The following is a 12432-nucleotide window of genomic DNA, read 5'->3' as shown; positions in this document are numbered from 1 at the left end:
AGTGAGTACTGTATAGCTATGCGATCATTCAAAGCCTCAGCAGCTGATCCTTTTACTGTAAACTGTTCTCGTACATTCAGTATTAACTAAATTTTAATAACAACTGTTCCTCGCTTTGACCATATTCAGCAATAATACAAATAACAAAACCCCCAAGAATTGTCACACTAATCAGTCTGTGTTCATTCCCAACCACTAGACTAATGACATATATAATTTTAATAAATACGTATACAATATACGTATATAGATATAGATACAATACAATGCAATAAATACGTATACAATGCTGTACGTTTTGGTAATTAATTCACTTTCCCAAATGTTATAAGTAAATTAAATTTTTTTTGCAAAATATACAGGATGCCTGGAGAAAAGGATCATTTTGATGTAGTGAATTATAAATTTAAAATTTTCCTGAAATTGAAGTACAGTAAGTACCTTACCACTCCAGAAGTGCATCATGAAAATAAACCGACACTCACAATAATTACGAATGAGTCTGCAATAATTATTGATATTATTAAATGAGTCTATAACCGAGGAGGTCATGATCACCCGTGTTACCTACTCATACGACTTACAATTCAGTACTCTTTGCAAACATTCGTCTCGCTTAAGTTTTTGCGAAAGCGCTCGCAATAAATTATGGATTCCTGAAAGGAAAAGTTACTGTTTGAATACCTACCGGTACGGACATTGTGACTGTAAGTTGTAACCATAACATCTTTAAGTAAATATTGCGATTTCTGTGATTTCCCCGTTTTTCGGTTGTATCGAAATTTCAGGCATATATACAACTGCATGATCTGTAATTTTATTATGTTACCTTGTGAACTGTAAATTGACAAAGTGTTTTCTGTTCCACGTTTAAAGGTGAATTACTTGGAAACGATGCTTTGTAGGTGCCACTGGCCCACGGGTTACGCTGTGTATGTACTCGTACTAATGGTAAGCCGTCACAAGTGTTTTGCTTACAGTCCCATCTCTTGGTTAATTGGGACAAAATTTTCATTTGATAGTTTTCGTTGAGCGAAGCTCGCTGTGTAAATATTGCAAATAAAATTAAGTGTGCAGTATTTAATAATAATTCGTGAGATCATCGTACAACGGTAATTCCATTTATGTAGTAGTATCACAGTATCTATCACAGTACTTATCTTAAAATTTAATCTACGTATTATTGTTGTTACTAACGGTAGAGTACTCGTGGTAGCAAAGTCTGTAAATTGAGCTTACGCTCACTAAGTAAATAATTTTGCGTAATAATTAGTAAGTAAGTAATTTAAGTAAGGTAGTAGTAAGTAATTTTGCGCTGAGTGGCCGCGGTCTGCATTGAGCGAAAAGCACCACCAATTCTCTGACGGTGAGGCGTTCGTTAACTTCATTGGCTGGCTGCCACCTGGATATTCATTCATTTTCAGAACGTCAGTGTACGTTATTTTTGGCATTTAGGTACTCGTAGTGGTTAATGCCTACCCGCAGCCAGCTGTGAGCGACAAAATTAACAATTATTTTCATTCAAATTGTTTCTTTTGTGATAGAAAGATTTTTGTGCTTTTGTTTGCCTTTAAAATTCACTTCCGTTTCATCAGTGTTATATTCAATTGTGCTCGGGCAAATTAACACCCTTGACTAGCAGTGTATACTGTTTTAGCCTGTTTCATTTTGAGTTCGGACACGGTACGTGGCTGTGGTAGTCCTGTTACTCCTGTAGGTAAAGTTTATCATCGGTAAGTATTTTCCGTCATATTCCTTCGTATGGTTCCCAGAATGTTTCGCAGCAGTGCTGTCGAACATGTTCATCTCGGGGCAGGGAATGTCAGGGATAGATTCTTCATTCTTCCGAAGTTATGTCACAGTCTCACATGTTCTTTACAGTGGTGCCATGTTTTAAAGTGCGTGGTACGCTATCTCAAATTACTTTGGTCTCCAGCTGAGCTCTTTAGTTGTTGCACAGTCAACCTTTTAGCAGAAAGTGCGCTTGATAGCTTGATGAGCTAAATTTAAATGAGCAACAACTGAAAAATAGCCAGCTGCTGTGTTGAAACCCAAACTTTCGCTTTCAATCAGTCTGACGTTTTCAGTACGGCGATGTGCATTCGTTCTACATCATCAGCGATCTTTCTTGCTCCTTAATCTGTCCGCCAAGCTTGTACTGAAGTGGACTGGTTTTACATAGAAATGCTCTCAATTATTCTCATTGTCTTTTGCTTATTAGATGATACAGAACATAACAGCGAATAATTTCTAAATTGTTACAGTATCCAGACTATGGGGATCTGGTGGTGATTTAGTTGATCTGGTGGATGACGGAAGATACTATGTCGTTGGCTGATCACATTGAATTAGAAACTGGGAATTCGTATGCTGCACACCAGAACTTCCATTTTTGTGGTTTAGGTGTGAAGGCCAATTACGAGGAATTACTCGCACTCATTACGGAAATGCCGTCGCTTGTGGATGAGGAAGTGTCTGGACCTGCTCCGTTGCAGATTGTCATCGCTCAAGATGACCATACGTTCGCCTTGGACGAGGAAGCGCTTAGCGATTTGCTCTTGCGCAAGGATGTGGTGAACAAAAGGATTGTCTTGATCTCCGTCGCCGGAGCGTTTCGGAAAGGAAAAAGCTTCCTTCTTGATTTCATGCTCCGCTTCTTAAGAGCAGGGGAACGCCTTTCAGAAGAAGTAAGTGCGCGCTGAGCAGCTTTCATTTCGTTAAGGGTTAATCGTAAGAGCTCGTAATCGTGTTAATATATAGCGGAACAATTATAATTCCTTAATTAATCCTTTTAGTTAACTCGTAGCCCATAAGACGTAACAGTTTGCTTCACAGTCATTTTATTGACTATTGCCTACTAAAGTATAAGTCAACCTTCGATTTGACTAAAATACGAGTAAATTTCACAAACACTTTTCGTGCAATATTATTAATTTTAAATAATTAGTTAGAAACAAAAACAGCTTAATTATGACATTGAAGACATTCTTACCAGCTTGGTTGGTGAATGACGAGAAATTTCAAATTTGCTGTTTTATTAATCGTTTGCACCTTCATTGCTGAAAACGTTTTTATACCAATGTCTGTGTTTCATCCCGGCTGTTTGCGTTCTAAAATCTACAGTCTACACTTTTCGCTGCGTCTGAGTTTGTGAGGCTCGATAATTACTGTAATAGTTTATCGTAAAGCGCTTGTGATGTGATATTTGGATGGAGTATGGTAACCTTGCACGTTCCACCAGTCTGTTCCTATTCGGAACATTTCTTCGCAGGAATTACGAAGTGGTAGTTGGCTGGGAAATGAAAACCAAGCGTTAACTGGTTTCCACTGGAGAGGCGGATCGGAACGGGACACAACAGGAATTCTTCTCTGGAATGAGCCGTTCTTTCGGAAGTTACCGAACGGCGAAGAAGTTGTAGTGCTCATAATGGATACTCAGGGTGCCTTCGATACGGAATCAACTGTCAAAGACTGTGCCACTGTATTTGCTTTGAGCACCATGATCAGTTCCGTGCAGGTCTGCCAGTGGTCATAAGTCTGCTAGTTTTTCGTGATTTGTGAAATCAGAATTTTTTTGTAGATGTATAATCTGTCTGCGAACATCCAGGAAGATGACTTGCAGCATCTCCAGCTGTTCACGGAATACGGCCGTTTGGCTATGGAGAAAAGCACTGCGAAACCATTTCAGGAGTTGATATTCCTAGTGCGTGACTGGAGCTTCCCTTACGAAAGTGATTACGGAATTAAGGGAGGGCAAGAGCTTCTGGAAAAGCGACTGCAGGTATAATAACCGTGGGCCGGTGGTGTTAATTCTGCTGATTGATAGTGGATATTATGTGGTAGATATCTGATCGGCAGCATCCTGAACTGCAACAATTACGACGGCATATCAGATCTTGCTTTGACAAAATTCAGTGCTTCCTAATGCCCCATCCTGGATTAAGAGTTGCTACGAATCCGAAGTTCGATGGTCGATTATCAGGTTATTTGATGTTTTAATTAATTTCAAATCGATGCTGTGCTTTCACGTACCGTTTTTAAATGCAGACATTGAAGCGGACTTCAAGCGGTGTTTGGTCGAATTGATGCCTTTAGTTCTGAGTCAAGCTTATTTGGTGCCCAAAGAAATTAATGGCCAGAAAATTACTGGTCGCGAACTTTTGGAATATTTTAAGGTTGGCTGAAATATTTCGCCCGAGAGTTTCTGTTTGTTTTACTGTGATTTTTTGCAGTCCTACATTAAAATCTATCAAAGTGATACACTCCCTGAACCGAAATCCATGTTAGAGGTGCGTTGTAAATATTATTGCCACCCGACTTATTTACGAAGTGTATGGATTTGATACAGGCGACAGCTGAAGCAAATAATTTGTCCGCTGTGAATGCTGCTAGAGAGTTGTATATGGAGCGGATGGAAGCTGTGAGTATTAACTGGTTTGGTCACTCTAAAGCGATTTGCAAGTGAATAGCAGTTGTTGATGGTATGGATGTTTACAGATCTGTGGTGGGGAACAGCCTTACCTTAATCCCCAGAGCTTGGAACATGAGCATACCTTGATACAGGGTGCGGCTGTGCAGAGATTCAAGGATATCCCGAAAATGGGCGGTGATGAATTCAGCGCTAGCTATCTCAAGAAATTGGAGGACGAACTGTTCGCAGCATACGGATCGTTTATGAAGCACAACGAAAGCAAAAACTTCTTTAGTTCCTTCCGAACACCGGCGACCTTGTTCGTGGTCATTGTGGTATTGTATGTGATTTCGGGATTTTTGGACCTGATTGGATTGCTTCGTTATGCCAATTTCTTCGCACTGGTTATGGGTGTTGTCATTACGGCTGTGGTTACTTGGGGAGTGTGCCGCCTGACGGGTAGTGCGCGCGAAGTTGGTCAAGCAATCGACGAAGTTGCAACTTGGATTTGGGAAAACGTGAGTGTTTTTGTTCTAATCGTGTCACTTTTTTGTATTTTACATCGTTTTAAATGGATTGTCGCGTTGCTGATTCCTGATAAATCCACAATATTCCTGTGCTAATTTCCAGCGTAGTCTGAAATCGAATTGTTTTGTAGGTCTTGAGTCCTTTGACACAACAGGCTGGTCAAAGAATGGCGACAGCTTATCCACAGTATCAGCATATGGTCAATGTGGGCAATGTTACAGTTAATGCCGGGAAGATGATGAGTGGTGCTGATAAAGGATACCGACCGGCATCCAAACAACGCTGATTACCGCAGAAGTATTATGCAGTCATATTGAGATAACTCACACTGTATGGTTACGGTACTCGTATACTTGAGATTGTGTAAGAACTTAATACATGCTGCATTTTAGGGTCAGGTGAATTAATTTTTACCGCATTCCCTTATCCCTGTACAGAGTTGTATGAGTGCGTTTTTTGTGCTGAAGACGTCATGTGAATCCTGTCTGTAGCTAGTCGGCTCAGTTTGTAAAGGTTTCAAACGTTTTTGTGAATGGAGTTTTACCCCAAAACCGATGAAAACAATTAAAAAAGTTTCGAGACAGCTTTCCGCGAAGGCTGGTAAAAGTTGTGTAATTCAAACTTCATACTGTGAGAAGTTGTCCTTGCATGTTTGATTCGTTTAATTGACGTTTGAATTAGTACATATAAGTTGGCTTAAAATTTGCTGCTGGAAATGTTTTTGGACAACCTTCGATACTCGCATTCCGGACACAGATGTCGATAGTGGGCACTCAAGTGCGTGCCTACAACTTCGGAAAGGGTTTTCGTTCTTGACCGCCCGGCAATGCACGTCACATGAATCTACTGACAATAATAAAAATTACTAAATTTCGACAGTTCGAAATAAAGCTCACAATAAGTTTTTTTCGGCATATCTGTCAGTCGTTTTTGAAATGTGCACAGGTGTCGACAACCTGCTAACGTACAACAGTTATTCGAAACGTCCGAAACATTTATTTTTGGCGGCGCTTCCCGTACTCGTACTGTTTGTGTTCGATGTGTGGGAAGGTATTACTGTGAAGCAATGGCGTCTGTAGCGATGCAAACGGATGGACACGTTAGCGTGGTGGATTTCAGTGTGGACACATTCGATGATCCTCCGCAGGATGGCTACCAAGGCGTGTGCGCCCAAGCGCCGTTGAAAAGGGGACCATCCGAAGACCTCCCGAAACCGAGAGCGAAAAAACGCAAGACCGAGAGTGATGAACCGCTTTCTATAGTGGCGAAGTTCCTCCGCGCATACGCACCCGAGAAGAACCCCATCTCGATTCTAAATGAAATGCAACTGTCAGCAGCTTTTTCCGAAGCGACTTCCGAAGGACCCACTCACCTGGCCAACTTTCGAATACGTTTGGAATTGGACGGAGTGGTGTATGAAGGCGAAGGCAGGTCAAAAAAGCAGGCCAAGGAGTGTGCGGCACGCAAAGCTGTGGATGCACTGTTATCGTTGTCCAAATCCGAGACGGCCGAAGCGACCTGCCCAGCATCATCATCTGCATCTGAGGATGCTGTTGGTGTAATAAAATCTGAAACTAAAGATAATCTGGAAGAACCGGTTGAAGAAGCGACGTTGCAGCCAGCCCAGAAGGATTCTCCAGAATTGCCCCAATACGAAAGCGCAAAAAATACGCTGCTGTATCGCGCTCCGGCAGTTCCAACGAATCCACTTACGGTGGCCCGTTTATCGGAACTGTTAAGTTCTTTAAATGATGAAAAATTATCTGCATTAGAACAGCTGTTGGGCGAAGCAAAATCTCCGAAATCCATGACAAATCCTATCGGACTGGTGCTGCGAATCGCAGATGCTTTGAAATTCCCGCATGAGTTTGTTGATTGGGATCCTCACCAGCCCTTCGAATCGGATCAAGATAGTGTGTTTCGTCAACGAAAGCGCAGTTCAAGCTTTGTAGTGAAGCTGAATTTCTTTGAGGAGGCTTTCTTCGCGCGAAGCCATAGTAAAAAGGTTGCAAAGCAAATGGTGGCCTGCGAAGCGCTCAATTGGCTTGTGGACGTTCTTCCTGCGGTTTGGCGAAGAATTACGACTCGCTCCATTGAGCCTCATGGTAAGTTGGGTGCAAATATTGTAAACTGCTCTTGCATCTATACTCCTCATTTCTGTTGAATTTTTAATTTCGTATGTATATCAAAATTTCTTCTGTTTTATAACCTTTATTAAATGCCAATGTTTTTATTTTGCACCAAAGGAGCCGCCAACTGACGCGGTTGTGTTTGCGCCGAAACAATAGTTTTTAAAATTTAAGATTATGGACAGTCAGCGCAATTTTTTTGGAGCAGCTGGAGACTGCCGTTACATAGAGCTTTTGCAAATTATTTCTTTAATCGATGCGATTTTTGATATGTATTGGTGTGATTATGTCTGCGTTTAGCAGACTTGCAGGTGGAAAGCGCCACCATTCAAGATCCGCGCCACTTAGCAAGTGAGATCTATTCCGCTGTAATTCAAATATTGAGCGATATATCCCTGAAACACGCTGGAACGGTTTGGAGTAATTACATTCATCCGCCGACCATGGCCGCTGTCTGTATGTCTGCTGACCGTAAAATGACCCCAGTCGCACTGGCTACTGGTTCGTCGATAATTTATCGAAAACACTTGAATCCGCGAGGCCGAAATATCAAAGATTGCCAAGCCGAAATTTTAGTGTTGCGAGCTGTCAAGAAAATTCTGCTGGATCAGATTGCAGCGTATTATAAAAACGAGGAAACAATCTTCAGTGGACCTGGCGAAAACGGGCTGCTGGTGTTGAAGCCGGGCATTGGTTTCCACCTGTTTCTCTCACGATATCCCTCGGGATCGTGTACTCTGCTTGCCAAAAATGAGCCTGCGGTTACCGACAAAAAACTCCATTATATCGACGGGGAAATCGTTTCTGGTAATGTCCACACCGTACCCGAAGACGTTGGTCTGCATTCGTTTTGGGATATAACTGATGGGCACGAAAAACTGCGCATCATGTCAGCTTCGGATAAACTGATGAAGAAATTGGTTGTGGGTATACAGGGAGCGCTGGCGTCGTGCTTCTGTCGTGCCATCTTTCTGCAGACGGTGTCCGTAGCAGAGGATATGGATTTGCCCATTATGGCTGAGGGACTTTACGGCCGCCTACAGAGCACTTTCCCGAACGATACTGCAGCGTCTTCCAAATGTCCTGAAATCATTCACTGTCCCCCTGTAAAGGAACGCTTCAGTTTGAAAGACACCATTCCATTGAAAGGATTTGTGTGGCATACCGATTCGGAAAGTTCTGGTGGGCGGGAAATTTTTCTGGAAACCACGATGGGTCAGCCGGCGGCAGGGACGACAGCAGAGATAAGCAAAGGTAACGCTGGAGCATCGTTTATGAAGGTTGTGGCTCTCATGAAAGATAAAGGTGTGACGCCACCAGCTGGATTCCAATCGAACGAACATTCAGTAATTTATGGTTTGGCTAAAAGCAGTAGTGAGAGCTACAGGGAGATTGTTTGTGGATTTCGTAAAACGGTTCAGGATGCGGGGTTAGGAGCATGGATTCCGCACTGTGACGAGGAGGAAGCGTTTGGGCTCGACCTCCAAGGAGCAATTTAATAAGCCATACTTATGAGTTATATGTACTTAAGAAGCGTTGGATGGTTTTGTATTCTGTAAAACTCTAATGAAGAAGTTTTTTATCGCCAATTGTTATAACACGTTCTTTACCAGTTACCACTAAAAATTACCGCCATTTTCTTGTGTTAAACGGGCACGTGCTTGGAATAGTTGCTATTGTTATGTAATTTTTTAATCAGTTGTCATGTTTAATTTTGATCAGAAAATAATTATGACTTTGCCTATGCTGATTTTGCTCTTTGATCTTGTTTTGGAAGATTTTGATTATGAAATCTATAATAGAATACGATGGGAAATTATTGTCATAGCCAGGATTACTTTACGTTGTAACCGATATACTCGTAGCTAGTCTGTTGACTGTTCGGCGAATCCCTTCATTAAAATTTAAGGTTAGCCGCTGTCCACATCCCCGTCGATGACGGCCAGCGATAAGTGGTCACTGACACGCTGCATCTTAATTATGCCGCTTTTGTAAACCAAGGAAAAATCTTTTAGCTAGGAAGAAGTTACTCGCGTTGCCAATTCTATGAACAAAAAGATTATGTGCGTCACTACTCGTATTAATGAAACGAGAACAAACACGGTAATCACCATCACACTATCAGACGTATTATTATGCACACAAAAAAGCTGTATAGCCCATTTGATCTTGATTTGTGAAATTTGCTGAAATCTGTCGGGCTTGTTTTTCGCATCTCGAATTATAAGAGTTCTGAGTTGGTATACGTAAATATATTTAAATACTACAAAACAAACCAGCTTCTTACTATCGTGTGTCAATAGGCTCAATTATGCAATGCGCACAATAATGCAATGCACAGCCGAACAGACGACTTTAACCTGGCAGTGCCCGGGGTATCAATGAGTTTTTTGTCGAAGTTGAAATTCATACCATAGAATAACAATAATATAATGAACTAAAATTAATTTTTTCAAAATTTTTGCTGCAGTAGTTTAAAATTTGAAGGCACGGTCAGCCATATTGTTGACTGGCTGTTCGACCACAACGTCTTTTTATTGTTATTGTTCCTATTTCACTCGAAGAAAACATTAAAATATAATCAGGAAAACGATTTTCTACTGCTGTTTTGAATCATAGAATCAATTAGGTGTCCTCATTTGTTTTGTTAATCGATCAGCTAACTGCCAGAGGTATGAACTATTCATAAGCGAGCAACGGCTGCGTCATATTAGTATGCGGCTCGGATCACTCTGCCTGTTCAGGCAGCACTTTACTGCTACCCGGCAATGCCCAAGTGGTGCAATTTGCACCAGCTGTTTTTGAAAATTCATTGTTTTTTACATCGGAGCTGTAAAATTTTTTGGATAACTGGAGCTTGGAGATGTTATTATGAAGTTGATACTAATTTAATATCAGTCTTCTGGCATAATCGCTGATTTATATACACTTCGTAGAACTTTTCTTAAATTTTGTAGTGTTTTTTAAGCACTGTGGCTGTTTTTTAGTGCGTTTCAACAAAAAACAAAAATACTGTGTGCAAAGAGCAATCTTTGCTCTATCGCATGCATACATAGTTGCAATAATATCGACTATTCTGGTTTGGCAAAAATTAAGGAACTTTAGTGGTGCTTTTTGCACCTAGCAGACGCTGCCGGGTTAAAGTTATTGCGGAGTTCGAACAGTACGAGTACTTCTGTAGAAGTAGTTATTGTATTTGTAGCCGCTTAATTATTTTAATCTTTTGCATGCAAGCAACGGAAGTGATCATCAATAAAAAGATGCTTTATCAGTTAATGCAATATCAGAACAAAACTTAGCACGAACTAATGCTATTATTTAGCGTCATCAGTAATTATTCAGTATTTAATGTTACTTACTCTAAAGACGTTGGTTCAAAGAAGTGGTTCGCTGTAACAGTACATGCACAAGTAAATTCGTTCCCTGTAAACTTTCTGATTACAGCTTGTGCACTGCGCACACTAGTCGACCGGAATTCGTACCCCTTCTGCCTGCTGCATTACCGCCTTTATACACTGGCCATTGGTCAATCCCAGCTCAATTTGATCAACAATGATAGAGAAGGGGCGATTGCTCTATTAGTTCTCTAATTCCATTGAGAACGGAGAGCGAAACGAGACCTGGTTTATGGATGATATTATAGTCTGCGATCCGAAGCGAGAAAGGGCACTTTTATTGGTATAAAATTAAAGTTGTATGCTATGTGGGAATGAAGGCTTGGTTGTGTTGGATTTCCCTGGTCAAACAATGCATACATAGTCTTATGTCAACCGAACCCAACCCGGGATATATATAACCTCTGTGTTTACTTTCCTACTGTCCGGCTTGGTCTAAAATTTGAAACTTTCATTCATTCATGGAAGCGTTAGCATCTGATGGTATGATATCGCTTGACCAATACATGCTGAAGCTATCCCGTTAATGCCCCAATACATTTCACCAAATTCCAGCAGCTTTCGAGTGGTGCAGCTCGAAAATTTGTTAAGCGGCAAACCTGAGGACTCGTCTAAGTGATCGTTCAGACTACACAGCAAGCGCAAGAGTCCATCTTCACCTTTTGGAAAGAGACAGTCAAGGAGGAGGATTATGGATGTAGACTATTGTTCTGCTTATCAAACGGTAATGAAGTCACTTGTTTATATTGTATGAACGAGAGTAAGCTGTGTGCTTGCCTTTGTGTGGTAATTAACTCTGTCTTGCAATTTACTTCTAACAATGTAAGTGCTGCTTTAAGCACAACCTATTAGTGCAAAAGGAAAAATCTTTTCAAATCAGAGAATGTCTTTCTGACATTGTACGTAAGGCATAATTGAAATTTAGTGACCTCACCATCAGGTCACACCGTGCCAAGAGTCAACTCCTTTAGGATTTTTTTATTTCCTGTATATGCGAGCATTAGAGCACTTCTTTAGTTAATATTTTGCTCATTTATACACGATTTTTAATTTTCAATGGGGAAACAATTCATAACATTCTTATATCAGCGGTGAGTGGAGTGTGAACATCGTCAAAGTGCAGACCGTCGCTGGAACCGGCGACCGCCAAAAAATGTGTATATTAAAATCTGTGTGCACTGTTGATCGCATTTCATTGACATTTATTAGCAATGCATCCGACAGCCATGCATTTGGTGTGTGCAGCTCGTGGTTGATCTGGAATACAAAACAGATTAATTGAAATTCATTCAAAGATTTCATGTAGTCCGGAACTGTCATCCTGTATGAAGGACGGTTTGGTTTACGGGCCAGTATCGCATAATTTTGTAGTTCACTTGCTGCTGCATCATTTGTCCTTTCATTAAAACAGGGAAAATCTTCTCACATGGCCAGATTCAGTACGTAATTAAACCAACAGTATGTCTAGTTCTAGGCCTCTCCGGAACCGAACTATTTCGTTTTTTTAAATCTGCATAACTCAGCATGGGCAGATATCTTATTGCTGCAGTCGAGATACGTGTTGAACAACAGCTATCTCTGCTGCAATTAAACTGTCTAGAATTGGCTGCCTTAAAATTGTAATGGATATTTTTGGGAAAGGTCTCGTATGATCCATACGAAAACAGACGATACCGGTATCTGTTTATCTTTTAATCCAGTTCGCTTGCGATTATCAGCCGATGGATAATGGTCAAGGATATTATGGTATGGGACTATGTTGCGAGTAAGAAGATAAAGGAGGTTTTTATTGATTCAAAGCTGGATAAGCGGCTTATCAGGGATGATAAATCCTGACAAAGTTAAATTAATCTGTTTTGACTTTTCATTCAGATACTGTATGACTCCACCCTGGTTCATTCTTACTTAACACAGCGTCTTATTGATCATTTCCTTCGTGCCTAGTCCGAATTATCAACAAACGGCTTTG

At 40.9% G+C, this 12432-nt stretch overlaps 2 protein-coding genes across 6 annotated transcripts; both read left to right on the top strand.

The window, feature by feature from the left end:
• Window positions 1–1438: 1438 nt before the first annotated feature.
• LOC129582177 (atlastin-2-like) lies at window positions 1439–5514 on the top strand. 4 transcript variants are annotated; one of them, XM_055473632.1, is made up of 10 exons: window positions 1439–1713; window positions 2404–2687; window positions 3272–3517; window positions 3581–3781; window positions 3844–3982; window positions 4048–4175; window positions 4233–4289; window positions 4349–4420; window positions 4498–4929; window positions 5070–5514. In XM_055473632.1, exons 2-10 carry the CDS (start codon window positions 2448–2450, stop codon window positions 5223–5225), a joined length of 1671 nt encoding a protein of 556 aa, XP_055329607.1. In that variant the 5' UTR covers window positions 1439–1713; window positions 2404–2447; the 3' UTR covers window positions 5226–5514. The 4 variants fall into 4 exon arrangements, with proteins under 4 accessions (XP_055329607.1, XP_055329600.1, XP_055329593.1 ...); XM_055473625.1 differs by having other exon boundaries at window positions 1440–1717; XM_055473618.1 differs by having other exon boundaries at window positions 1441–1683.
• Window positions 5515–5811: 297 nt separating this feature from the next.
• Window positions 5812–8808, top strand: LOC129583711 (double-stranded RNA-specific editase B2-like). 2 transcript variants are annotated; one of them, XM_055475653.1, is made up of 2 exons: window positions 5812–7044; window positions 7372–8808. In XM_055475653.1, the coding sequence occupies exons 1-2, from the start codon at window positions 6006–6008 to the stop codon at window positions 8565–8567; spliced, it is 2235 nt and encodes a 744-aa protein (XP_055331628.1). In that variant the 5' UTR covers window positions 5812–6005; the 3' UTR covers window positions 8568–8808. The 2 variants fall into 2 exon arrangements, with proteins under 2 accessions (XP_055331628.1, XP_055331621.1); XM_055475646.1 differs by having other exon boundaries at window positions 7369–8808.
• The last annotated feature ends 3624 nt before the right edge of the window (window positions 8809–12432 follow it).

This window comes from Paramacrobiotus metropolitanus, unplaced genomic scaffold (assembly GCF_019649055.1).
Source record: "Paramacrobiotus metropolitanus isolate TYO unplaced genomic scaffold, Prichtersi_v1.0 Parri_scaffold0000002, whole genome shotgun sequence".
NCBI lineage: Eukaryota > Metazoa > Tardigrada > Eutardigrada > Parachela > Macrobiotidae > Paramacrobiotus > Paramacrobiotus metropolitanus.
This window is presented reverse-complemented; position numbering and strand designations above follow the sequence as displayed.